Source organism: Acomys minous (assembly GCF_964271855.1).
Source record: "Acomys minous genome assembly, chromosome: 4".
NCBI lineage: Eukaryota > Metazoa > Chordata > Mammalia > Rodentia > Muridae > Acomys > Acomys minous.
Window position 1 is genome coordinate 128882136 of NC_140486.1, and position 26128 is coordinate 128908263.

Sequence of the window (26128 nt, forward strand, 5' to 3'; positions counted from 1 at the left end):
AAAGATTTATTTATTATGTATACAGTATGCATTAGATCACATTATAGATGGTTGTGAGCCACCATGTGGTTGCTGGGAGTTGAACTCAGGACCTCTGGAAGAGCAGTCAGTACGCTTAACCTCTGAGCCATCTCTCCAGCCCCTCGTCCACAATTTTTAATAACCCGAGTTTACCTTCTTCCTATTTGAGCCTACTGTACATATTCAGTATACCATGGAGTTGCCGGTCACTGGGTTCTAGAGTCTTTGGATGCACGGGACGGTTACCGTATCGGTGCAGAACCCTCGGCATAGAAAGAGTAATTTCCTTATCTACACTGACCAATACAGCAATGTCTCTCTTGTCATTAGCGTGAAGAGCTGGTCCCTCCTGGGGCTTGTGCTCCAGTGTAGGAAGCAGGCAGGCAGCTGTTGGCTTCTGCTCTGTGATGCTGCGGATGGAAAGAGAAGACACAGGAAGGGGCCTGGGGAAAGACTCACCGACGGGAGGATGGAGGAAATGAGGAAGGACGTGCCAGGGGACTGGACAGGAGCACAGGAAAGGCTTGCAGCAGAGAAAGTGAGGCACGTATGGGGCCGAGACAGCGCGTCCACTCCTAAGTGCTTTCTCTCCCTTTTCTGCGCGCATAGCCGTGCAACCATGCCTTGTCGTCCATGCGATATTGATTTCAGGACTGGACTGCCTCCCAGGCATCAGGGTACCAACCCAAGCCCCAGTCCTTTATATTATAAGTTACATTACAACTCTGTTAACCCCATCCTCTTGCATCCTTGAAAACACCACTAGCTGATGGATAGTACCACATCAGTGCGAATGCTGTGTGAGCATTTGCTATACAGTATTGTCCAGAGCAAACCTGATAAAGAAAAGCTCAGCACAGACGCCGCCACCAAAGCCCGTCAGTAGAGCAAGGCCAAGGCGCCGATGTGTGACGTTCAGTGGTGTGTGCATACTGGGAGCCACGGCAGCTCCATGATGTGGCAGGGGTTCCTACAGTTGGCACCTAGCCTCAGCACTGAGATGGACACACCAGAGTGCTGTGGGCAGATATGGAGGGCCGGCTGCCAGCTGCAGATGGTGACGTATACAGATCTTGAGTGTACAGGTGGATGAATTTTGACAAACGGAGACGCATGTGCAAGCTGTGCACTTATCAACTGTGGACCATTCCCATCGTCTCACTCCAGGGTGTTCCCCGTCCCCGTCCCGGTCCCAGGCTGTTTCCTATCAGCTTTGTCCTCTCCTCTCTCCAGCCAGAGAAACCTCTGCCCTGATTTCTTCCCCCTGTTGATGGGTTCATGTGATTATATATATATATATATATAACTTCCTAGCAATGGAATCGCAGCCCACGTACGCCTGGCTTCTTTCTCCAGTGTCCTGTCAGGCTTTGCGCCCTGCCCTTCTGAGCCTGTTTTGGTTTACGAGCGCACCGACATTTGTTTATCCTTGTCAGGCTTGTTTCCAGCCTTTGTCCATTGTAAGAGCCTTCTGCAGGCATTCCTGTAAAAGTCTTTTTCTGGATGTGTTTTTGTTGTCTCCGAGGAACGGGCTTGACCAAAGGATGTGCGTTTGTTTAACTTTAGGGCAACCTAGTAAATCCTAGCTCAGAAGGTGTCTGCTGCCGAGAGTGCAGGATTGTAACTCTTTCCAGAACTCTGGGAGCTGCATGGCCCAGAACTTGAGGCCTGTCTCTCATACGCACAGCCTTTGCTGACTGGACCATGGCCGGGCAGTCTCCCTTTTGTCTTTATGATCAACAGCTAAATTCCTATAAGTGTTTAAAGACTGAACACTACTTTATTATATAGACACATAGTGCTGTATTTACCATGTTCCCAGTTTGGGGTGATTATAAATTGTGACTGTGATATTGACCATTTTCCCACTGTAGGGTCTTCAGTGTCAAGGATTGGATCACAGGGCTCTGGAGGGGCTCTACCACTGAGGTACATTCTAGCCCTCAAGTGCAATCTTGATTAGTTTGGGTTTTGTTTTATTCAAAAATATTGTTCAATTTGTCTGTCTGTGGTGACTGAAAGTGTTTCTCTTAACTCCTTAGCACCATGATGAAAAGGCCCTGCTTCACCCTCCCACCTCTTCCCTCCCTCCTCCCTCCCTCCTTCTCTCCCACCTCTTCCCTCCCCCCACCTCTCCCCTCCCCCCACCTCTCCCCTCCCTCCCACCCTCCCACCTCTTCCCTCCCTCCTCCCTCCCTCCCTCCCTCCTTCTCTCCCACCTCTCCCCTCCCCCCACCTCTCCCCTCCCTCCCACCCTCCCACCTCTTCCCTCCCTCCCTCCTTCCCTTCTTCTCTCCCACCTCTTCCCTCCTTCCCACCTCTTCCCTCCCTCCCACCTTCCCTCCTTCCCTCCCACCCTCCCACTTCTTCCCTCCCTCCCTCTCACCTCTTTCCTCCCTCCCTCCCTCCCTCCCTCCCTCCTTCCGTCCTTCCCTCCTCCCTCTTTCTTTCCTTTTTGAGTAACAGCGAATGAGCTAATCAATAACGCAGCTTTATCTTATGTCATTATATTGGGCCTATATCTAGGTGCATTGGGCCAAATACAATGCCTGGCCTTTTAAAATTATCTCCTCACTCGTAAATTACGTTTGGGTCATTAATCTCCATCAGAGTTTGTCAACTGCTTTGTAACCTGGCAGTGGCGCTTCCAAGGCTTGTGTGCTGGTGTCTGAGATCGCCCGGATCTCTCCGTCTCTCTCTAACAATAGAGAACACAGGGACTTAACTGTGTCATCGCTTCAAGAAATTATCAGCTGCAGCCGTTGAGGGGAGCAGCAGGGCACCCTGTGCCTTCTCATCCCCGGTTCAGCTGAGGCTTCTAGCATGAGAATGACGTCCACTGTGCCGCTGTGCGTCTGCTGTGAGTGATGTGGCGGGCTGTGGAGGAGCCGCGCTCAGGATTTATCACCCTAAGGCTACAGCACGGAAAGCATTACACTGAGTTTTACGATTCCCTACATTAAAGGGAATTTAAAAAGAAAAATTCCAGTCACTGATAATGCACTGCCCTTTTGGTGGATACAGTGACTGAGACAATCCAACTGTAAACCTTAGTTCTGATCAGACCATGGGGACAGACTCACCAGTGGCTGGGCAGGCTGTTAGTGGCGGTGCATCTCCCTGTGACGTCTGTGCATGCATAAGGTCATGCAGCAGTAATGCTGTTCATCCAAGGGCAGTGCTCATACGTGACAGTGTTTCCACAGATTATAACAGATCTGAAACCTACCCAATGCTCCATATTCTTTGTTGCTCCCTTTCCTTCATGCCTAGTCATGTTTGGGTTCATATGTTCCCTGCACTGTTCAGTACGGTAACATGTTGACAGAGGAGAAGCAGTCTGCTGAACCCCAGGCGTGAGTGGGGAGCAGGCAGCACCACGCAGGGACATGTGAGCACACGCTGGGGTCCACAGAGCCGCCCGATGACATGTTGCTCAGGATGTGTCCCAGCATGCCTGACTGTGCTTAGAGAAAGGTGCCTTTGCTCTGGCCTCCACCTCAGCCTCACTAAGACATGGAGATGAAGCCTGGGAAACGCTGGGATCAAGTTTTAGAGCTGCAAATAATTAGCTGGGTGGCACAGCTGTACAAACGGAGATGTCCTGGGAAAGCTGGGGAGGCCGTGAGATCACTTTCCGGCTGAAGCCACGACCGCAGCGCGCAAAGCCTTCTTAGGGCTCAGAACGGCCAGAGCGTGTTTATAATAGTTTCTCTTGTTATTTTTAAAGTTAATACACTCTCAGCTTTCAGACTTATAGGAAATTGGACGGAGGTATAAAGCATTTCTGTGGAGCCTTGGTACCACAGTGCTTGGGCCAGATTTGGGCTTTTCCAGCCATCCTGTGCACTGGTCTCTTGACCTCTGCTCGCTGGCTTGTTGGCTTCTGTAGACGGCCCTCGCCTGGACACACCGCACCCTGTTCATTTCAGTGCACACTTCTCAGTCTTCCGTGGAAGGCTCTATCTTTGTACCCCACTCACTTTCGTATCCCCACATTCTCTTTATCTTTCAGAGTTTGTTTGCTGCTGTAAAGTATACAGAATATAGAGTTTTCCACCCTACCATTCAAAGTGTAGCATTCAGAGGCGCTTAGTGTGTGCAGTGCGTCATGGGGTGCCCCCCCCACCCCAACCCTGTCCTCTTTCTCTTCTTCACTTGGCAAACACTAACTCTACTCTCCCGGTCTTGGGCATGACAGAAGTGATCCTTTTCTTTTTTATTTCAAAAAGCATGTTATCTTTATTTATGTGTTTGTATGTGTGGTGTGGGCACATGCACACGGATCTGGGTGCCCATGGAGGCCAGTGGTAAGGGATTGCCCAGGAGGTACAGTTGTGGGTGAGTGCCAGCCACGCGATGTCAGTGCTGCGGACTCAGCTCGGGTCCTCTGCAAGAGCATTTCTCGACCATTCATCTTTCTATGAATCTGACTATTCCAGGCTTCCTATCAGTAGAACAGGTACTAATTTTATCCTTCTGTGTCTGGGCCACTTCCCTTAGCGTAGAGACTCCAGGATTGCCCATGTTGTAGACTGTATCAAAAATTTTCCTCTTTAAGACCAGATAGCTTTCTATTGTATATATTTCCAAAGTTTCGAGCAATCAGTCATCCATGGGTGGACATTTGGGTTGTTTCCAACTCTTGGCTATTCTGAATAATGCTGCTATAAACACTGGTGAATAAATAACCTTTTGAATCAATCCATTCTCTCCCAGGCACGTACCATAATTGGAGTTGTTGAACCATATGGTAATTCTGTCGTGTGATTTTTCTTTTTTTTTAAGGAACACTATGCTATTTTTTTTTGTAGTGGCCCACTATTTCATATTTCTACCAAACTTGTTTATAGATTTAAAAAAATTTCCTACATATTGAACACTCATATTAGTATTTTGTGTGTGTGTGTGTGTGTGTGTGTGTGTGTGTGTGTGTGTGTGTGAGCTTTAAATGTCCTGATTTGTCAGCCCAGTGTCTGGCAACTTTCAGATGCTCAGTGGAGTGAGATGTCTCAAAACGAAAGGCTAGCCTCCCCACGGGATTCAAATGAAGAACTCATATCCAGGGAGAAATCTCACTTGCACAAGAAGGGACTCTCTGATCGCTCCAGTGCAAAAACTGTTAATGATTCAGTCAGTGACCAAAGGAAAGAAAACACACCGTTATGGTTCCTAGGAGCGGTAAATGTGTAACTCACAGGGAGGTGTTTTGTGGAGTTCCTTCAGTAGAGATCGTCCCAGCTCTTCCTGACAGTGACTTATTTGGGTCTGTGAGACCTGATGAGGGGCCCCTTGCTCTCACTGCTTTCACGGTGGCGTGTTTTCTTTGGAGGAGAGGTACTGAGGAAGGATGAGGCCCTCAGCCTTTCATCACTGCTATGTCTGCAGGGCCAGCTCCAAGTCAGTGTGCAGACCAGGGGATGCTGTGCAAAGGAGCTGGGCTCTCAGCCTGCACTCTCCCCACCGAGACTGGAGGGCAGAGGCGGAGCGAGCCTCCTCCTCCTATTGGGAAGAGGTTGTCCAAGGGCTGGAAGGCCCTCTGTTGCCTTCTGGTTCTTCTTTCTCACTCATGTTTTAACTTTTCAGGCAGCTCGTTGGGACTGTTTGCTGGCATCTCTCTGCCCTGCTCTTTTGACTTTTACACAGTCATTACTACTCTCTCTCATGAGTCCCAAGCATCAGATTCCAATGCCATGATCTTCCGTTGCTTTTGGCTCTGCCCTGCCTTGGTTTAAGATTCTCAGTAGTCTAAGAAAACAGCCACGGGATACCAAGGCCTTTGAGAGGTACACGGCACCTTTTGAGGCTCCCTCTGGCTCTCTACATTCAGGCCACGTAGCCTGCTTCAGTGTCTACATTCCACGCCATGGCCCCGTGGTCTGTTCCTCTCTGCCCTTTGCCTTGTGGACCTCTTATCCAGACACCCATTTTCACACTCAACATTTGGTTTTTATTGTTGTTGTTTTTTGGTTTTTTTTTTTGTTGTTTGTTTGTTTTTTCAGGACAGGGTTTCTCTGTGTAGCCTTGGCTGTCCTGGACTCGCTTTGTAAACCAGGCTGGCTTCGAACTCACAGCGATCCACCAAGTGCTGATATTAAAGGTGCGTGCTGCCACGGCCCGGCCGTACTCAACAATTGGATGGAACTTCTCTGACCACCACACCTCTCCAAACTGGACTGAACCTCCCCTGTGGCATCCAGATCCCCTTCTAGCCCGTCTCGTTCTCCCTGTGCCTCAGGCAGCCTCGTCCACAGATAGCAGACCCTCAGTGCAGCTGCTACATGGGCAGTACCAACTGCCGCCCCTCTCACCGAGCAGACAGCCAGTGTTTGTCAGGAGACACTTGACGTCTCCTCGTCTCAGTTTCTAGCATCTTTGCAGGCCACTTCACTGCCCACTGCCCTGGTCTCCTGTGCCTTTCTCACAGAAAAGCAGCTCCAGTGCTCCTCTAGGGAAGACTGGACTTGCTGCCCTGGAGCTCCTGAGTGCCTTTGTTAAAGGTACAGGCTATTCTCAGGATGCTGATTGACCCAATCACAGGTCAAAGCGTTGGAGGCACCTACCTGTGTCCCCTCAACAGTGAGGTGGGAGAGAACATGACTGCCTGGAAAGCATCCGGATGAGCCACAGCCTGCAATTTTGCTTTCTTTCTTTCTTTCTTTCTTTCTTTTTTTCTGAAACACTGAAGGGGACAGTATATATTACTATCTCTGTTTTGAGCAGAGCAAACTGGGAGTTCCATTACTGAGGAAAAGGAGGTATAATCTCAAAGGTGGAACCTGCGCAGATCCAACCGGGGACAGGAGCAATGCCACTGTGTGGACGGGTCTGAGGCTGGCCTCAGTGCGTGTCACAGCCAGGTTCATCTCACCCCGAGGGTCACTAGGCTATCTTACGGAGCTTTCAAAGAGAGGAGAAAAGGGAAGAGCCCCACAAGGAACCTTTGGTGACATGGAAGGTTCCAGAAGATGTAGGCCAGGACTGAAGAGTACCTGCTTCCCAGCTTTATCGTCTCGGCAAAGTGGCTCAATGTTTTTTGTCTTGAAATAACAAACACAGTTAGTTACCCTCTGGTTGGAGGGTGGGACAGCTTCCTGCTAGACTCTTTGACATGGCCTTTCCAGCTGAAGGAAAACAGGTATACCCCCTGACAGACCGCTTTAAAATTCCTTCCCAGCCTTCAGATTACTGATTAAAGCCTACTTTTTGCTTTTTCCATGGGCTCCTATCTCTGAGCCCCCTGGCTGGCTACAGTCTTTCGTGTTTACATATCTCAGCGTGGTTCAAATGCAAACGTTCCTTGATGTTCTGGGATGTTCTTAAGGGCTGTAGGATAAGAGACCTGCATGGTCTGAGGCTGCCAGTCTCCCCACCCCCTCCCAACCTGAAAAGGAAGGAAGGTGTGGGGGGAACCACTGGACTTTGCCCTGTTTATTTCATGTGTTAATAGCCAGTGCCAAAAGTGGGAAAAAAAACAAACTCAAAATTATCTCCTCATTTCTGAGGCTAGCTATCTCTTTCTGTCCTTAAGTGTGTAGGCTAGACTTCAGAGAGAAGATTATAGTGAAACAGGCAACCTACTTTTATAGAAATTACTCCTGAGGGATTTTTCTAGAATCAGTGTTGTAGGCATGCCTCCCCAGCAAAAGCAGGAGTTCCTGAACTTGCCACATGGCTTTTTTGTTTGTTTGTTTTTTGTTTTGGTTTGGTTTTGGTTTTTCGAGACAAGGTCTTTCTGTGTTAGCCTTGGCTGTCCTGGACTTGCTTTGTAGTCCAGGCTGGCCTTGAACTCGAAGCAATCTGCCTGCCTCTGCCTCCCGAGTGCTGGGATTAAAGGCGTGAGCTACTACACCCGGCTCGCCACATGGCTTCTTATTGCTCTGCCAGAAGCCTGGGTGAAGGACGAGCCTTCTCTCAAGCAATTGCCTCTTCGTTCTTAAGTAAGATGTGAATCCAAATGTTGCTTCTACATCTCATAATCTGACAGTTTCATACCCAGCACAGCTTATAAAGTTAGGGATCCTTGAATGACATGATTTATGACACCCTTAACTGTTAAGCTGGAAGCCTTTTGTCTGTGGTGAGTTTGTGTCCCCTGAGAACATCAGAGATGAAGTAGCCCCTGTCCAGTCACCGTCAGAAGGGCAGGTAGGCCCCAGACTCACATCTGTCATCGCCACTGTGGACTCTGTGAGAACACAATGGTACAGGAACCCTGATGGGGAGTGGATCTCTGACCTTAGAAAATAAGGTCACCCGTGCTCACAGGTGTCTGCCAGTCATATGGATTTACTCTATGTAAGTTAAGATTGAGGCTCACAGCAAGATTCCTGTGTGGATTCTATAGGAAGGCAGAGTCTGAAGTGCTCTTCCAGTGCTTATGTGACACTGCTTGTGTGCCTCCAGTGCTTGTGTGACACTGCTTATGAGCCTCCAGTGCTTGTGTGACACTGCTTGTGAGCCTCCAGTGCTTGTGTGACACTGCTTGTGAGCCTCCAGTGCTTGTGTGACACTGCTTGTGAGCCTCCAGTGCTTGTGTGACACTGCTTGTGAGCCTCCAGTGCTTGTGTGACACTGCTTGTGAGCCTCCAGTGCTTGTGTGACACTGCTTGTGAGCCTCCAGTGCTTGTGTGACACTGCTTGTGAGCCTCCAGTGCTTGTGTGACACTGCTTGTGAGCCTCCAGTGCTTGTGTGACACTGCTTGTGAGCCTCCAGTGCTTATGTGACATTGCTTGTGCGCATTCCAGCAGTTATTGACGAAGGCCACTGGGTGGGAATCTGTCATGGAGTGGATTTGGAAATGGCTGAATCAGCTGTGTTCTCGTCAGGACAGCGATGACTCAGACTCTGATGGAAATGCTTCCATCAACAGTCTGTGTTCAGCCAGCCTTACACTGAGAGGAGTTTGGTCTCAAGCGTGTTAGAAAGCAAAACAAAACAAAGCCGGCAAGAGAAGTTTGGGTACTTTATTTGGACAAAGCTTTAAGATTCCATATGTGAGCTGACTCCAACGAGTCTCCATTGTGTGGAAGATCTGTTTCTCAGCTAGAATTGGTAAGTTAGGACTTTCCTAGTTGAAGCTGCTGTAGCAAGGGCCACAGACCGGGCAAGTTAAAGGAGAGGAATTTATCTGTCACTGTTCTGAGTTCTAAGGTCAGGGTGTGTGTCTATCCTAAGTGCTTTGTTTGTCACGTGTGTATATGACATGTGTACAGGTACATGTGTGTGCATGGGTGCCTATTACATGCAGAGGCCAGAGGGCAGCCTTATTTGTTATTCTTTCAGAGCATCTTTAAATTTTCCAATTTATTTTATGCATGTGAGTAAATGCACATATGTACATGTGTGCACAGTGGAGGCCAAAGGATGACGTTGCATGTCATTCCCTCAGGAGCTACCCATCTTAATATTTTGATATGGTGTCTTCCATTTTTCTGTGCTCATAGTCTAGGGTGGGTTGCCTGGCCAGCAAGCCACAGGTTTTCACCCAGTTCTGACCCTTCCAATGTCCAAATTACAAGGACACACCATGGTGCCCATGAGACCTAAGGGTCAGACTCAGTTTCTCCTGCTTGTAAGGCAGCACTCTGATGACTGATCTGTCTTCTTAGTCATCCTCATCAATTTGGGATTCAGCAAATGAGCTGAGCCCTGGAGCCTAGAGATCAGACTGTGTCCGCCTCTGCCTCCTCAGAGAAGGGCTGTGATCGTGTTTGACACCAACCGTCTTGTGATTTGCTTTTTGCTTTTTTGGTTTGTTTTGTTCTGCTTTTTAATGTGAATTCTGGGGATTGAATTTGGACCCTTGTCCTTGCCTGAGCTATGTCCCGAGTCTTTCAATTCTTCTCATAAGGACATCGGGTCTCAGTGAGTCAGTCACCTTGTATTTCAAAGGCCTTATCTCCAAACACAGTCCCAGTCAGAGGTAAGGGGTGAGGAGTTAGGACTTTAACACAGGAAGTCTGGGGAGGGAGTGCGTAACTCGGCCCCAGCTGGGCTGCAGGGGACACAGTTTATATTTAGACTCTTTACAGCATCCCTTTCCTCCTTGTCAGACCTAGAGCTCAGTCCGGTCTTCGTTTCTTTTCTGGTTTCCCCTTTTGGAGAGCCTGAAAACAGGTTGAGGCAACAATGGACAAGAAGAGAAAGTTGTATTTAGACTCTTCGTAGCATCCTCTTCCTTTTTTTTTTTATCAGGACCACAGCCCGCATTCCTCTTTTAGTTTGCTTCCTGGTCTCTGATTTGGGGACCTTGAGGACTATTGAGAGATTGCAAGAACAATGGCCTGCTTCCTGACGGACGGGTTTTCATCAGTCTGTGAGTTAGCCGTCCTCCTGCCTGCGGTCCTGGCCTTTCCCACCATGGCTCCACGCACAGCTCAGCTGTCTGTGTAAAGGCTGGCAGGGGCTGGGGCCAGGAATGGGAACTTAGTATTGCTGTACCTGCTAACAGCTGACGGGAAGCGTTGGGAAAACTAGGCTGGTACTCGACAGCCACCCGCAAGCTCCTTCCACCCTGTCCTTTACATCTGTGATGTCATGGCCGAGAGCTAGGAGCACAGACTTCTCAGCTCACTTCTCACAGTGTAGAGCTATGAGGTACTTGGGGGAGTCTCAAGAAGGTTACAAACCTTTTCTGTGCCCTAGTTTGCTAGCTGAGGTGCAGGAAGCAGTAGCTCTTGTCATCCTCAGAATGCAGTTGTGAGTTTCTAAGAGACATAGCATCGCCTCTGTGGTTAACTCTGTTATTCAAGTTAATATTTATTAGCTGCCTTTTCATGCCCCCTCCCCTCCCCCACACCGCCAGCATCTTTTCTGTCCTGCCTATCCTGGTACAAACCGCAGATGTACCTGGAGCAATGGCTGTTCCCCATCTTGAGATATGAAGCTGGTTTGGAGGTAGATGGAGAGGCAGCGTGTTATTGTTGTTGTTGCTGCTGCTGCTGCTGCTGCTGCTGTTACTGCAAAAAAGAGCTCAGTGCTCAGGTGCTGCTCAGGGGTCAATGCTTGCTCCCGGAAGGAGTCCTAGCTGAAGGCTTGAGGACTTGGAAGGAGAGTGCCGGGATTCATTTGGAAACCTGCAGCGATGGTTTCCAAACGTGAAGCAGGCACAGAACCAATCCCAGGATGGTTTGGGATTGTATGAGATGAGAGATGACCACGCTCTTCGCAGGCTTGTGGTGAGCCTGCTGTTCACCTCCTTCTCAAGTGTGAAAACGGAACCATGAGTGTAAACACATTGCATGCTGGTGTTTCTGTCACTGTCCAGCGAGCTGCCTGATCACCATGGTACTTCTGCCGAGTCTGGTTTTGTACGCAGGTGGAGAGTCGTCATTGTCCCCCATGCTCATCAGTTCTTCTCCTGTGGTGATGAGCAAACAGGAGAATGTGCTTCTCTGTCTTCATGTATCAAACCATCTTGCTTCTGATCCTCTTGAGGTGTGGTAATGGCCTTACAAAGGGACATAACACAAACACACACACACACACACACACACACACACAGAGGCAGTGTCAGGCACCTGTGGCAGTAACAGGCTAACCTCTGCCAGGGAACATCTCATGTAGGTGAGCAGCTGTTTGTCAGAAGAAGACAGGATTGCCATTCCACAGATTCCTTAGGAACAGTAGATGCACAGTCGGTGTATGATAGGTCAATTCTGAGGAGCTCGCGTGTCCTGAAGTTAGTGAGTAGCAGGTGGGAAAAAACTAAAGTAAACAGAAGCAAGACATGCAGAGATGGCAGCTTTATTCCCTATGTGTACATATGCATACACAAACATATTTGTGGGTGGCTGCAAACATGCCAAGGTGTTTATGTAAACATTTACATATATGTTTTATGTATGTAATAATCCCCCATTATCCTGAGAGCATGGCTCCAAAGCCTCTTAACAAAGTCCAAACCCACAGACGTTGGTTTATCAACTACCTTTCAATGCTGCTGTGACAAAGTGCCTCATGGAGACCACTTCTGTCTCCACAGGTGTATGCAATTTCTCTCTCTCGCGCACACACACACATGCACACACGCACGCACACACACTCACACTCGCACACATGTACACGCACATGGGCACATGTACTTACATGCACACGCATCGCATAGATACAAAAAGATTTAGATTTTAGAATTGATGTTTGAGAGTCATGTGACAGTGGAATCTAGCATCTTCTCACTAGCTCTAGCATAGGACTTGTGGTAGGTTTTGAATCAACAGGGAAACAGGCATTATCAGAAAGCAAAGGTTTGGATTTAGCTGTTCTGGTGGACTGTGATGGAGTCTCCTTTTCAACTTTGCCTCCGATTCACTGTATGAAATCTATTTCTGTTACTACCACTAAGGTAAAGTAACACTGCAGTTGTCAGATCCAAGCAGAGGAAGGCACTGGAAACAACAGAGCAATCCCACATTAATATAAATGACATCACAGGTAATAGCTAATTAAGCATGTGCTTTGCTGCTGTTGTTCATCTTGAAAACCACCACCAGGCGCACCTGCCTCCTCGTGTCAGGTGTGAGAAGTTGTGCTCAAAAGCATAGACAGACCCACACAATCATCACTCTGGCCTTCGGGCATCAGCTTCTGATTCTGTTTTTGGAATTTTACATATTTAATGTGTATGGCATATGAGTTCTTACACACAAACACCATGAAACAACCACCATGTATCTATAAATCCAGAATTACCATCTTTGTGCGTGTGGTCAGGGCACAGAAGGTTTCTCTGTTTAGTAAATTCCAACAGAGGACAGGACTGTTACCGTAGCAACATTGTTATACATCAGACTGTGATGCTTCGCCCATCCTGCATAACTGAAATTTGTACCCAGAAGCCATTTCTTGGTCCTCCCTCTAGCCTCTGGCAGCCAGAGTTCTGCAGGCTGTGTCTATGATTTGGGCTGTTTTACACACAAGTGTGTTCTTGTGATATTTGCCGTCTTGTGCTTGACGTGTTGATTCTGGACTGAGCTTTCTTCGTCACAGGTCTTTCAAGTTGCCTATGTCATCATTAAAGCCGCCAACGCCCCTCGGCCTGGGAACTGGATTTTGGAACGCTCTGTGGATGGCGTCAAGTACAAACCCTGGCAGTACTACGCAGTCAGCGACACAGAGTGCTTGACACGCTACAAAATCACTCCAAGACGGGGACCTCCCACCTACAGAGCTGACAATGAAGTCATCTGCACCTCGTATTATTCTAAGCTGGTGCCTCTTGAACATGGAGAGGTACTGTGTGCCCCGCAGAAGTGGCTCCTTGTCATCAGAGACCCCCTACCTCAAATGTTACTGTGATACCCACCATGGGAGCCTGTGTTGACCAGTCAGAGTCAGTCACCCTTAGTCCTGAGGTGTGCGTGTGAGCTCCTACCTCACTGTTTAAAGGAGCCCTGACTGGGGTCTAAGTGTTGGTTTCTTCCCAGCATAAGGTCCCCTCAGTCTTCACTCTGCTGTCCTCTCCCCACCATGGAATCTTTCCATGAGACCAGGGCAAGGACGTGTGTTAATTAAAGAGAAGTCAGGCTGGGTGTGGTGGCGCACGCCTTTAATCCCAGCACTCGGGAGGCAGAGGCAAGCAGATTGCTGTAAGTTCGAGGTCAGCCTGGTCTACAGAGAAACTCTGTCTCGAAAAAACCAATAAATAAATAAATAATAATGAGAAGTCAGGCATGGCGGCACGTAAGAGGTTGGAGCAAGGGGGATCCTGAGCTAGTGAAATAAATAGCGAGGCTCTGTCTTTACTAAAGCACAGATAGATGAAAATCAGAGTGCAAAAGTGCTTGTAAATGTTCCATAGTTCCTCGTTCTCCCGCTTCCAGGGGTGTGGAGGATAGAGCTGTCCATGAGTTAGTGTTCAGTGTACACTCCAGTACACTCAAAGTGAGACAGAGATAGTCCATTCTTCACCACCATGGTGAAGCTCAGTGAGTGAACAATGTTAAAAAAACTCCCAGGTGTTCTCCACGGCGGGATCTGGGCAGGAAGGTGTGCAGCCACCGAGGTTGACTGAGAGGGCGGTGTCCTTAAATTTGGGGCATATCTCCTTACCCTCGCTAGCCTGTTCATGGCATTCCAGATCTGCTTCTGAGACGCTATACCATAATGTTGGGTGTTAAGAGACCCTCGCACTGTGCTGCTGAGAGAGTTCCAGAAACTTCTGAGGTAGTAGAGTGGGTAACTCACAAGCTGAGGCAGAATGAGGACCACTGTTTAAGAGTACCTGACACAGGTTAGCTGAGGTGTTTTTAAACAAAGCCTAGATTTTAGATTTATCTTTATTTGTTTGTTTGTTTGTTTGTTTTTGAGACATGGTTTCTCTGTGTAGCCTTGGCTGTCCTGGACTCGCTTTGTAGACCAGGCTGGCCTTGAACTCATAGCGATCCACCTGCCTCTGCCTCCCGAGTGCTGGGATTAAAGGTGTACACTACCACTGCCTGGCTAGATTTATCTTTGTAAAGATTCTTTCACAGGACTTTGGTGGGTGTGTGTGTGTGTGTGTGTGTGTGTGTGTGTGTGTGTGTGTGTGTACACATGTTGCACATGCATACATTTGACATGTATGTTTGGCTGTGTCCAGATTCACACATCACTCATCAATGGCAGACCAAGCGCAGATGACCCCTCCCCCCGGTTGCTGGAGTTCACCTCAGCACGGTACATACGCCTTCGTCTGCAGCGCATCAGAACCCTCAATGCCGACCTCATGACCCTCAGCCACCGGGACCTCAGAGACCTTGACCCTATTGTCACAAGGCGCGTGAGTACATGGCGTGTCCCTGACCTTTGTGCAAAGTTTGTTGCAGGGCACATCCCGTTCCTCATTTCCTTTTGGTTGGCCTCTGGCCTTCCCAGCTACCCTTAGTTTACTGAAGATTATTTCCTGTCATTTGTTACAAAACCTGCTGTAGTGATGGCTCCAGCATCCTTCAGGCCTCCTCACCCCCCTTACCTGTCCCCACAGTGCAGTCTCCTGGAAAATGCAATGGCCTTTGTCCTACATCTGAGCTTCAGTGACCCAGGCATTTTATTTTATTTTATTTTTAACTTGAAATGGTAAAACTTGAGAAATATTTAGGAAAATGTATAACTGTAAAATGTACAGTTCAGTATAAAATGCATGTGTGGACAACATTCCTATGCCTCTCCCATCACTTCAGAGTGAATTACTAGGTTGTGGGGTAGCTGTATGTGTAAGTCGGCTACACTGGTTTAAAAGTCCATTTTAGCCCTGAGCATCTCACAGATACTCAGGGCTGGGGGCTGTCAGTCAGGCACTGGGGGCTGTTGGGATGCCATCGCGCCCCCTGGTGGTTGTCATGTGTATTTTTCTGATGATCAGGGCTGAGCCTGTTAGAACTCACCACACACACACACACACACACACACACACACACACACACACACGTATACGTATACATATATGCATACATACGTACACACATGCATGCATACGTACATACATACATACATATATCCAATGCAAAAATACATTTAATTCAAAAGCTGGAACCATAAAGCTGCTAGAAGAAAAGGTAAAATAACACTTTGGAAACCCATCACGTACCATCCTTCCTGCACACATTGTGTTCACCTAACCAATCCTATGAGACTGAGCAGGTGAATACAAAGAGGAACCTTGGCTTATGGCAAAACCACATGACAAATTGTTTTAGACCCTCTTAGGTCCTGTTGATGAAAGAATTTGAGCACTAATGGTTTGAGCTGAGCACCAAGGCTCTATGTGTGTGAAATAAAATTTTCTATGTGCATGTAAATAAGTTTAGTGTTCAGCTCAGGGGCTGAAGTGGGGTGTTTGTGGGTGTTTGTGGGATGATGTTTGTGGAATGATGTTTGTGGGGTGTTTGTGGGGTGTCTGTGGATGTCTGTGGGATGTTTTGGGGATATTTGTGGGGTATGGGGTATTTGGTATTTGGGGGATGATGTTTGTGGGGTGTTTGTGGAGTGTTTGTGGGGTGTTTGTGCGGTGTTTTGGGGATGTTTTGGGGATATTTGTGGGGTGTGGGGTGTTTGGGTGTTTGGGGGATGATGTTTGTGGGGTGTTTGTGGGATGTTTGTGGGTGTTTGTGGGGTGTTTGTGGGATGTTTTTGGGATGTTTGTGGGGTATGAGGTTTTGGGTGTTTGTAGGGTATTTGTGGGATGATGTTTGTGGGTGTTTGTGGGGTGTTTGTGGGATGTTTGTGGGTGTTTGTGGGATATTTGTGGGATGTTTGTGGGGTGTTTGTGGGTGTTTGTATGGTGTTTGTGGGGTGTTTGTGGGGCACCATCATTTACTTCACACCCAAAGAAAGGGGTTCTTGATATGTGTCTGTTACGCTCTTTTTTCTTAGTATTACTATTCGATAAAAGACATTTCCGTCGGAGGGATGTGTATTTGCTACGGCCACGCTAGCAGCTGCCCGTGGGATGCAGAAACAAAGGTGAGTCCTAGTGCTTCACAGTTACTGAAACCTCGACACAGAAGTTAGAACAGCAATGTTTTCCTTCGCTGTTCAAGGCAGACGGGAAGAGGCGTCACATCAAGTTAAACATTTAAAAACGTAGATAGCTTAATTGGTTTTGGTTTCAGCAAGGTCATCATTTTCCTTCTATCGAAACTAACTAAGCCCCAACTGTGTTGACTGTAGTAAGACCCATTACGGGGTCCAACAACTCCATGATCTTCCATAGTATGATAAGAACGTCAGGCAAATGGCATATGGCGATGTAAATTATATTTGATATGTTTATGATTCCCTTCTTCCTATTACTGTGGGCACTAAGTCAAGAAAAACAGACTTGTCTGTTTGGGTGTAATACTAAGTAAATAATTGGATAACTCTTTTTGAAACATGTATTTACTTCCAATCTTTGGAGTTTGGTACCCATTAAAATAGGAGTATTCTGTTTTATTTATTTTACTTATTGTTAATTATGGTTGTTTAATCTTTGCACTGCTTGGAACTTAACTCCAGGTCCTGTGCCTCCCAGGGAAGCACTATACCAGTGAGACCCACCCTCAGCCCATATTATTCTGTGTTAAAAGTATTTTTAACATCTATTTATTTATTTTTGGGAACCATGCCATGGCGCACAAGGAGAGGTTTGGAGAGCAGCTCAGGGACCACGGTTCCCTCCTTCCATCCTGCGGCGGCTCTCTGGGTGGAACGTGGGTTTTCAGGCTCGGTAGCAGTACGTCAACTGGCTGATCCTCACCTGCACATTTTTCTATTTTTGATCCTGAAAAACATACTGATGAGCATCAGAAAATCATCAAGCAAACAATGGTAGAATCTCTTAGTAGTTAATCAAACTATTGTTAAAGGACTCCTAGCCCCTAAAGTCAATGCATCATTTTAAAGAACGTTCGTGTTAAGTTAAAACATATTTTAGTTCCGTTTGTAATCAGGCTGTGAGTGTATCTTCTCCATCAGTAAAATGCCCGGTAACTTGACAACATGATACACCCCCAGCTCCCACATGTTGGCTTCATGTGATCACTCTTTTCCCTTAAATAAAACTAAGAAAAATACAAGGTCAAGTTTTGAGCTTCCGTTTTTGTATCCTTGCTTTGCTTAGCGACTGCAGTGTCAGTGTGAACATAACACCTGTGGCGAGAGCTGTGACAGGTGCTGCCCCGGCTACCATCAGCGGCCCTGGAAGCCCGGAACCATCTTGTCGGGTAACGAGTGTGAGGGTGAGTACACGTGCTGCTTAGTGAGCGAAGGCTCTGGTTCGCATGTTTTGGCTCATGGTACCTTGAATAGGATAAGCATTAGATAACTTGCTTTTCAGCATTTCAGATGCTGCCCAAAGATGCACATTACCTTGGTGATATTTAAGGGCTGAAGGTATCATTGTGGATTCACTATTTTACCTAAGTTTCTTTTCCCATGTGTTTATTAGCTACAAATTTGAAGTTTGAGAAATTAATTACTTAATTGATTATGGTACTGAGTATCAAACCACACACACACACACACACTAAAATATATTTTAATAAAATTATTGTTAAATTAAAAAAATCACTTTATCTCCCTCTTTCTCAATTTCTATTTTTAGTACTTTTCTGAAACTTTATGTTATATGTTAATATATGCCATTCTACAGAGTTGCCATTTAAAAGCCATTAGTTTTTTTAATGTAGCTTTTCCTTATGTCTTTGTGCATTTTGCCTGTTTCTATGTCTGTACATTACTTGCATATCTAGTGCCCAGAAGAGGCCATTAGATCCCCTAGACATGTAGTTGCAAATGGTTGCTAGCTGCCATACGGGTGCTGGAAGCTGACTCTGGGTCCTCTAGAAGAGCAGCCAGTGCTTTTTTTTTGGGAGGTGGGGATGGTTTCCAGACAAGGTTTCTCTGTGTAGCCTTGGCTGTCCTGGACTCACTTTGTAGACCAGGCTGGCCTCGAACTCACAGAGATCCACCACCCTCTGCCTCCCAAGAGCTGGGATTACAGGTATGCGACACCATGCCCAGTTACAGCCAATGCTCTTAACTTTGGAACAATGTCTTCAGTCCCCAGAATTGCCTTTTAACTTTAGCCCTGGGCCTCACCTTTACTCCACAGCACTCTGTCCCTGACCCACACTGCAAGCCCACAGGATCGCGTTGAGAAAGCGCTCCTTACATAGTGCAGGCGAGGGTCTGCCTCTGCCATGCTTCAGCCTCTGAACTCTGGGATTACATGATCATGTGTGTGCACTGCCACACCCACCTAGTGCATTTAATTATTTTGATGGCAATTCCCATTTTTTCCTCTAGAATATTGTCTATATCTTTTTAGAAAGTATTTATTTATTTAATATAAATAGGTGTTTTACTTGCATGTGCCCTATGCCCTATGTCCAAGGAGGTCAGAAGAGGTCACCAGCTGCCCTGGGACTGGCATGGAGGATGCTTGCACCCACGAGGGTGCTGGGAACTGAACACTGGACCTGTGGAAGAACAGCCAGTGTTCTTAACCACTGAGCCATCTCTCCAGCCCTTGCCTATATCTCATGGAATTATTTATGCTAGAATTTTAAAACACTGGCATTAACCCCATGAAATAAGGTTTTCCTTTAAATAGGACACGTTACATGTGCCAACTGGGATATTAAAATGTCTTCCTAGAATGCAACTGTCACAATAAAGCCAAAGACTGTTACTATGATGAGAATGTTGCAAAAGAGAAGAGAAGTCTGAACGCTGCCGGGCAATACAGCGGAGGAGGGGTTTGTATCAACTGCCTGCAGAACACCACAGGGGTCAACTGTGAGACCTGCGTCGACCAGTATTACAGACCTCACAAAGTAAGTGGCAGAGCCCCACGGCCTTCAAGGTGGAGGACGCACCTCACTAAGTGCCCTGTCTGTGGTTCTATTGTTCTTCAGATTTTTTGTCTTCCACAGCAGCTTGCTTTCTTCCTTAGAGTGGGCGTGTGCATGCGTTGCTATGTAACTTGAACTGGGGTCCTGCGAGCTATGTGGTCATTCTAACTATAAATGCGCAGGTTCAGCTAGTGACTGATGGGGCTATACCTCGGCCATAGCGTGCATCCACCCACCCCTCAATTGGCTTGATATAGAGGGTCTCATTCATTGCCGATGCTCAACAGGGAGTCAAAGATGGCAGTGGTGGCAGCCAGGGGGTGGGGGAGAGGTTGGGGGGAGGTCAGGGGGGAGGTGGGGGAAAGTGGAGGGGAGGGGAGCAGCAGAAACAAGGAAGAATGATGCTTTGCTGATGATACTAGCCACTGTCCCCATCAAAAAGGTGTTTAGAGCCTTGTTCTGACACCTGCAGCCATAGTCTCCCCTGGAATAGGTCGCTGCTACCTCGTGGTTGACAGTGTGGTTTTTATGTCAAACCATGCCGCTATGTCTGGTGAGGCCATCCAGGACTCGTTCTGCCTTTCAGGTCTCTCCTTATGAGGACCAGCCTTGCCGTCCCTGTGACTGTGACCCTGTGGGGTCTCTGAGTCCTATCTGTGTCAAGGACGACCTCCATTCTGACTTGGCCAATGGTAAGAGCTCAGTGTACTGTGTGTGCAGTTGACTTGGCCAAATGGTAAGAGCTCTGTGTATTGGGTGTGCAGTTGACTTGGCCAATGGTAAGAGCTCGGTCTACTGTGTGTGCAGTTGACTTGGCCAAATGGTAAGAGCTCCGTCTATTGTGTGTGCAGTTGACTTGGCCAATGGTAAGAGCTCGGTCTACTGTGTGTGCAGTTGACTTGGCCAAATGGTAAGAGCTCCGTCTATTGTGTGTGCAGTTGACTTGGCCAATGGTAAGAGCTCTGTGTACTGTGTGTACAGTTGATCTAGGGTGCATGTGTGGATGGTTTGTGTTGGGTAAAGTTACTACCAGGATGTAGAAGTTTGAGGATTTTCTTCACCGACTATTTATTCTACATGAAACTGAGCCATCTGCTATGTGGGGCTTTTCTGAATCACTTCATCCTCTCACTCTGGCTCCTCGAGGTCGTGTTGTTGTGTGGGTGCCACTACTACAGTTCTTTCTGTTGCTCAGTGGTACTTGTTGAACTGCATCACATTTTACATATTCAGGCACTATCTACTTGATGAGGGCATATGTAAAACCTGATACTTCTATTCACCGAGGGAATTTAAAATGTTGACTGCAGCTGTGAGCGGCCGTTCATCTGTCTTTAGTAGATAAACCTATGGTTAATCGTACCTTCTGGCTGTAACAAAAAGCACTGCTGTGAGCATTCATAATTCAGTTATTTTTCTGGGTGTGGGCTGTATTTTACTCTGGGGTCAGGAGTGGAGTTGCAGTATGGGACGGGAGCTCTGCCTGTGGGTTTTAATTCGGTGCTTCTCTCTACACCCACACTATAGCAAACTGTGGCCTACCGGCCAAATCTGCACACTGTTTTATTTGAGCAGAGAGAGCCAATGTATGTGTAAGTCCATGGCTGTATGAGGGCAATGACAGTGCATCGTTAGCTAGCCCTACCTGAAATTTTCTGCTCAAAGAGATTGCAGTTTGCACTCACTGGCCCCCCGCAGAAAGTTTGCAGGCCCCTGCTCTAACCCCAGAACATCACGTTGGATGAGTGTTGCTGTTTTCTTCCCCCAGGGAAGTGGCCAGGTCAGTGTCCATGTAAGGAAGGCTATGCGGGAGACAAATGCGATCGCTGCCAGTTTGGCTACCGGGGCTTCCCAGATTGCGTGCCCTGTGACTGCAGTACCGCCGGCAGCATGAATGATGACCCGTGCATAGAGCCGTGTCTTTGTAAGGTGAGTGTAGCAGTCAGAGAAACTTTGAGTCTCTTCTGGGGTTCTCTGCTCCTCTGGCTCAGATGATCAAGCATTGCGCGGAGCAGGGAGGGTTGCGCAGATGCAGTGCAGCATGTCACAGCAAGCTGGCCCTTTTCTGCACCCTTGGGTTTAGATGGGTACCTGGCTTCCTCTCCTGTGGCACCTCTGAGGCATTTCTGTGACTTCTAAGATGAAACCCAACACCATGTGCCATTTCCTTGGCATTGTCTTCCAGCTCCGTGCTTGGAGGGGAACCAGGTAAATGCTGAATTTCCCAGAACTCTAATGAAATGCAGATCTGTTATCTTAAATTTCTCCTGAAAGAGAATTGCATAATCATAGGAATGCATACATGTGGTGCCCAAGAAGGATCTTATTTGGTCATATGATATTAATAGCCATTTCCGTGGAATTCCTGGCCTTTCCTGTTCGTCCCTTACATCTTATTCCCATGAAAACAGAGTTTTCAGCCGATGTTGCATGCGACTGAAAATCAGCTTGAGTGTTTACAAGCGAACCAAATAGTTACACAGCCTTCCTTAAATCTTAAAACATTTGTACAGTGTGCATGCCCTAATCCCAGGGATGAGACGCCTGGAGGGGCTCGAGACATAGAGGCCAGCCAGCCTGGGCTACACAGTAAGACTCTGGCTCATAAAACCCCCAAACAAAGCAAAGCTAAGACCAAACAAAATGCAAACATAAATAAGTAAACGAATAGTTTTTATTTAACGAAAGATTTAAAAACAAGATGGGATTTCTTTCAATGTACTGACCACACTTGTGCAGCTGGGACTTGCTCTTCGTTGCAGAGTCAGGCAAGTTGTCACAGGCTCTCTATTCGTAAACAATAACTGTTGGAGGTTTCCCATGTGCTTTGAATTTTTATTTAACGGTGCATTTATCACCTGTTTCTATGGATCTCTTCCTTATCGATGCTCTGCTCATGTCATTTTCTCCTGTCTCACTAGCCTCGCCTGCTAATCCTCTCTCTCTCTCTTTTTTTTTTTACTTACAGAAAAATGTTGAGGGAAAGAATTGTGATCGCTGCAAACAAGGATTCTATAACTTGAAGGAGACGAACCCCCAGGGCTGCTCCGAGTGCTTCTGTTTTGGCGTCTCCGATGTCTGTGACAGCCTCACGTGGTCCGTCAGTCAGGTGGGAGACGCTGCGACTTGGTTAACAAGTGGGTCATGGAGGCCATCTGTGGCCATGTTAGGAAGCCAGGAGGCCAGCTTCCCCTAAGCCACGCTCTTCCATTTGGAGAGACCAAGGCCACATCCCGGGCAGCCCACCGCTAAAAGCACCGCCACATTACCGGTGTAATTCGTGTGTTTATGGCTGTATATATTTGCCAGTCGTAATAACTGGCTGGAATGGTGCTGTAGAGTCTGCCCTGTTTCTAATTCTCCTGAGGACACACTTGGGGTCATGGGGATTTTCATCTCGGAGGGGGGAGCGTGTCATGGTGGGAACAGCGGAAGATTCCATGGAATTACAAGGACAGGCAGGGCTGGGGTCCCGGAGCCCTGGAGTAATGCATTTGGAGAGTTCAGTGTGTGCTGACCGGAGGTGAGGGAGGGCCTGCTGGGGTCTGGGCTTACCCACTACCGACCGTCCAAGCCACTACACTAGCAGGGCTCTCATCACCCTTCAGCAAGTATAGGGTCTAAGGCTCTTACACATCTTTCATTGTTTGGCTGTAAAGCAGAACCGCCAAGAAAGGACAGTCAGAAATAGGAAGATATTTTAATCGTGGCACATATAGATGGAGCACCCCTTAGCTAAGATGCTGCAGAACAGAGGCATTTTGTATTTTCTTTCTTGGAATGTGTGTGTGTGTGAGTGTGTGTGTGTGTATGTGTATATATGTATGTATATGTGTGTGGTATGTGTATTTGTATGTGTATGTGTGTATGTGTGTATATGTGTATATGTGTCTGTCTGTGTGTGTGTATATGTATGTGTGTGGTGTGTGTGGTGTGTGTATGTGTGTATATATGTGTGTGTGTATGGTGTGAGTGTGTGTATATGTATGTGTCTGGTGTGTGTGTGTGTGTGTGTGTGTGTGTTCACTCATGTCTTATATACAGTTTATCCACATGGCCTGAATACAGCTTTTGTGTAATCTTTTGGCTGCACCTGTTCTATGACTCAAGTGAGGTCAGGTGTGAAGGTTTCCATGTGTGACTCTAGGAATTCTGGATTCGGGGACTTTTTAGATTAGGGATATTGAACCTGTAGTAGTCTCTCTGCTCTTATTAAAAATCTAAAATACGATGGCACACACCTTTAATCCCAGCATTTAGGAGGAGGAAGAAGTTCTAGGATAGTCAGAGCTACATACTGAGACCCTGTCTCAGAAAACAAACCAACCAACAACAACAAAAACCCCACCTTACATATGTAAGCCTAGCCTGTGTGTTTCTGTTTCTTCCGTGTGACAGATGTGGCCTTGAGGTGTGTGACACGTACTCAGCTGTCCTCAACTCTTGTGAGCAATCCTTCACTGTGCCTCAGTGACATCACTCCTACTCGCTCTATCTTATGCCTAGAGTCACTCTGCCAGACTCCCTGTAGCAAAGATATTTGCCCAGGACTTGGTGAAATCTAAGGTGACTTTTGTGCCATATTCTAAAATTATTCATTTTTCTTTAAGGTGACCAATATGTCAGGGTGGCTGGTCACTGATTTGACCAGCCCAGATAAGATCCAGTCTCAGCAGGATGCGCTCGGCGGGCGCCGTCAGATCAGCATCAACAACACAGCAGCCATGCAGAGGCTGAAGGCCACGTATTACTGGGCAGCTCCTGAGGCCTACCTCGGAAACAAGGTGTGTGGGGGTAGGGGGCGGGAGCGTCCAGCTAGACCTCTCAGAGAACATTAAGAGCTGGAGGAAGACTTGTTGGCCATGAGTTTGCTAGTGTTCACAGCCCTCACGCACACTGTCTGAGAGTGCACCTCCTGGTTCCTAAACAGTATGCCTTGTGAATCGCATTCCCTTCACTGTGACTGACTTTAGTCTTTATTCCTCTCAGTCCTTGAGTAACTCAGATCTTTTATAGAGCACTGGGTGTGTTTCCACTTTGCCTAGTTTGCAGCACACTCTGCACAGTGGAGGACACTCAGGGAAAGGCTCCTAACAGCGAGTGTCTGCTCTGCTCCTGTTTCCTCAACAAGGCAAACTGCTGCTCGTGTGAAGGTCACAGAAGGCCAGAATTATGCCTGTTTCAATTTAAAGAAAATGCACGACAAACAATCTACATTGGTGATGGTGCAGAGAGTTGACTTCTAAGACTGAACCTTCCTGTCATTGGTGTTTGGTTTCCACTCACCAGTTAATTATTCCCTATCTCTCCACAATCTGAGAGATAAATAAATAAATAGATACAGCCAAGGGCATCTGTTTAAGTAACTCTATGATTGGAGTTAAGGTGGTCCAGTTCCTTTATAAATTAACCTTATAATTTGATAAGCTTCTAGTTAATTCTATTACTCTTTGTTTAATTTGTATATAAATATATATATACCTATCTGTTTGGGGGAACAGGCTCTTTCTGTGTATCTCTACTTGGCCTTGCATTTACACTCCTGCCTCAGACTCCTGAGTTTTATATCTATCTATCTATCTATCTATCTATCTATCTATCTATCTATCTATCTATGTATCTCCCCCCTCCCTCCCTCCATTTCTTTCTTTCTTTTACATTTAGATGCTTTACCTTGGGAGTTGGGAGATGGACTGTTTCCCTTTCTTCTGCAAATGTCAAGGGCTTCTTCTTCATGACCATAGCTGTTAAATGCCTGTAGTGTGGCTTTCCTCCCTTATGGCCATCAGGGTGGCTCGTGGCCTGGATGTACCCTGGTGGATCCTAGCAACAGTTCCCCTGACTTAAGGCTACAACTGTTGTCCCTGGTCCTCCTCACTCTCACTTTACTCTTCCAGCTGACGGCATTTGGTGGGTTCCTGAAATACACAGTGTCTTACGACCTCCCAGTGGAGACGGTGGACAGTGACCTCATGTCTTATGATGATGTCATCATCAAGGTGACTGATTTGCATTGATTTGCTGTAGAGCTTGAGGTCTGGTGGGGTGAATACATACTCACTAGTGTGTGTGTGTGTGTGTGTGTGTGTGTGTGTGTGTGTGTGTGTGTGTGCTATATATGTACAATTGCACATACACATGCAAAATAAAAAAGAATACAGTTAACTGCCCCTGCTCTGGTAGTAACTCCAGAGTGGGTCATATACTCCATCATGTGTTTGCTGTAAGAACTTGATTGGTGGATAAAGAATTTTATTTTAATTTTTTGGCACTAAATTGAATTGCAAATGTCTTTCCTCGTGGTTTTAAATCCTAGGGAAACGGGCTCACTGTAAGTACACAGGCTGAGGGCCTGTCCTTGCAACCATACGAGGAGTACTTCAATGTGGTCAGACTTGTGCCTGAGAACTTCCGGGACTTTAATACCAGGAAGGAGATTGACCGTGACCAGCTGATGACCGTCCTGGCCAATGTGACACACCTCCTGATCAGAGCCAACTATAATTCTGCTAAGATGGCACTCCATAGGTATGTGCTCAAAGGAAGGAGACAAAGCTGTAACACAGGTAGTGGAATCTTGTCCTTGCTGCTGTTTACATCATCATTAATGTTAAAGTGAGGGCTACAGTTACAGGAGCTGGGTTACTAGAACGCTGAAGGCGTGAGGCAGGCATGTGTAATGACAAGAGCGTCTGGTAGGAGACAGACAACTTTAGGTTCTGAAATCACAAGTGCTGTCCTTCCAGGCAGGGCTGAGTGAGGTAACAGTGACTGAACCAAATTGCCTCCC

At 47.2% G+C, this 26128-nt stretch overlaps 1 protein-coding gene across 1 annotated transcript in view; it reads left to right on the forward strand.

Annotated features, from left to right (window-relative positions):
* The window catches only part of LAMA1 (laminin subunit alpha 1), a 123524-nt gene that overhangs the window by 30295 nt on the left and 67101 nt on the right, over positions 1 to 26128 (forward strand). The window contains exons 4-14 of the mRNA XM_084778117.1: positions 13013 to 13255; positions 14604 to 14783; positions 16376 to 16465; positions 17604 to 17721; positions 19142 to 19320; positions 19925 to 20030; positions 21107 to 21267; positions 22307 to 22447; positions 23949 to 24122; positions 25236 to 25337; positions 25655 to 25866. Coding sequence (XP_084634243.1) covers positions 13013 to 13255; positions 14604 to 14783; positions 16376 to 16465; positions 17604 to 17721; positions 19142 to 19320; positions 19925 to 20030; positions 21107 to 21267; positions 22307 to 22447; positions 23949 to 24122; positions 25236 to 25337; positions 25655 to 25866 — 1706 coding nt within the window. The remainder of the gene's footprint in view (positions 1 to 13012; positions 13256 to 14603; positions 14784 to 16375; positions 16466 to 17603; positions 17722 to 19141; positions 19321 to 19924; positions 20031 to 21106; positions 21268 to 22306; positions 22448 to 23948; positions 24123 to 25235; positions 25338 to 25654; positions 25867 to 26128) is intronic.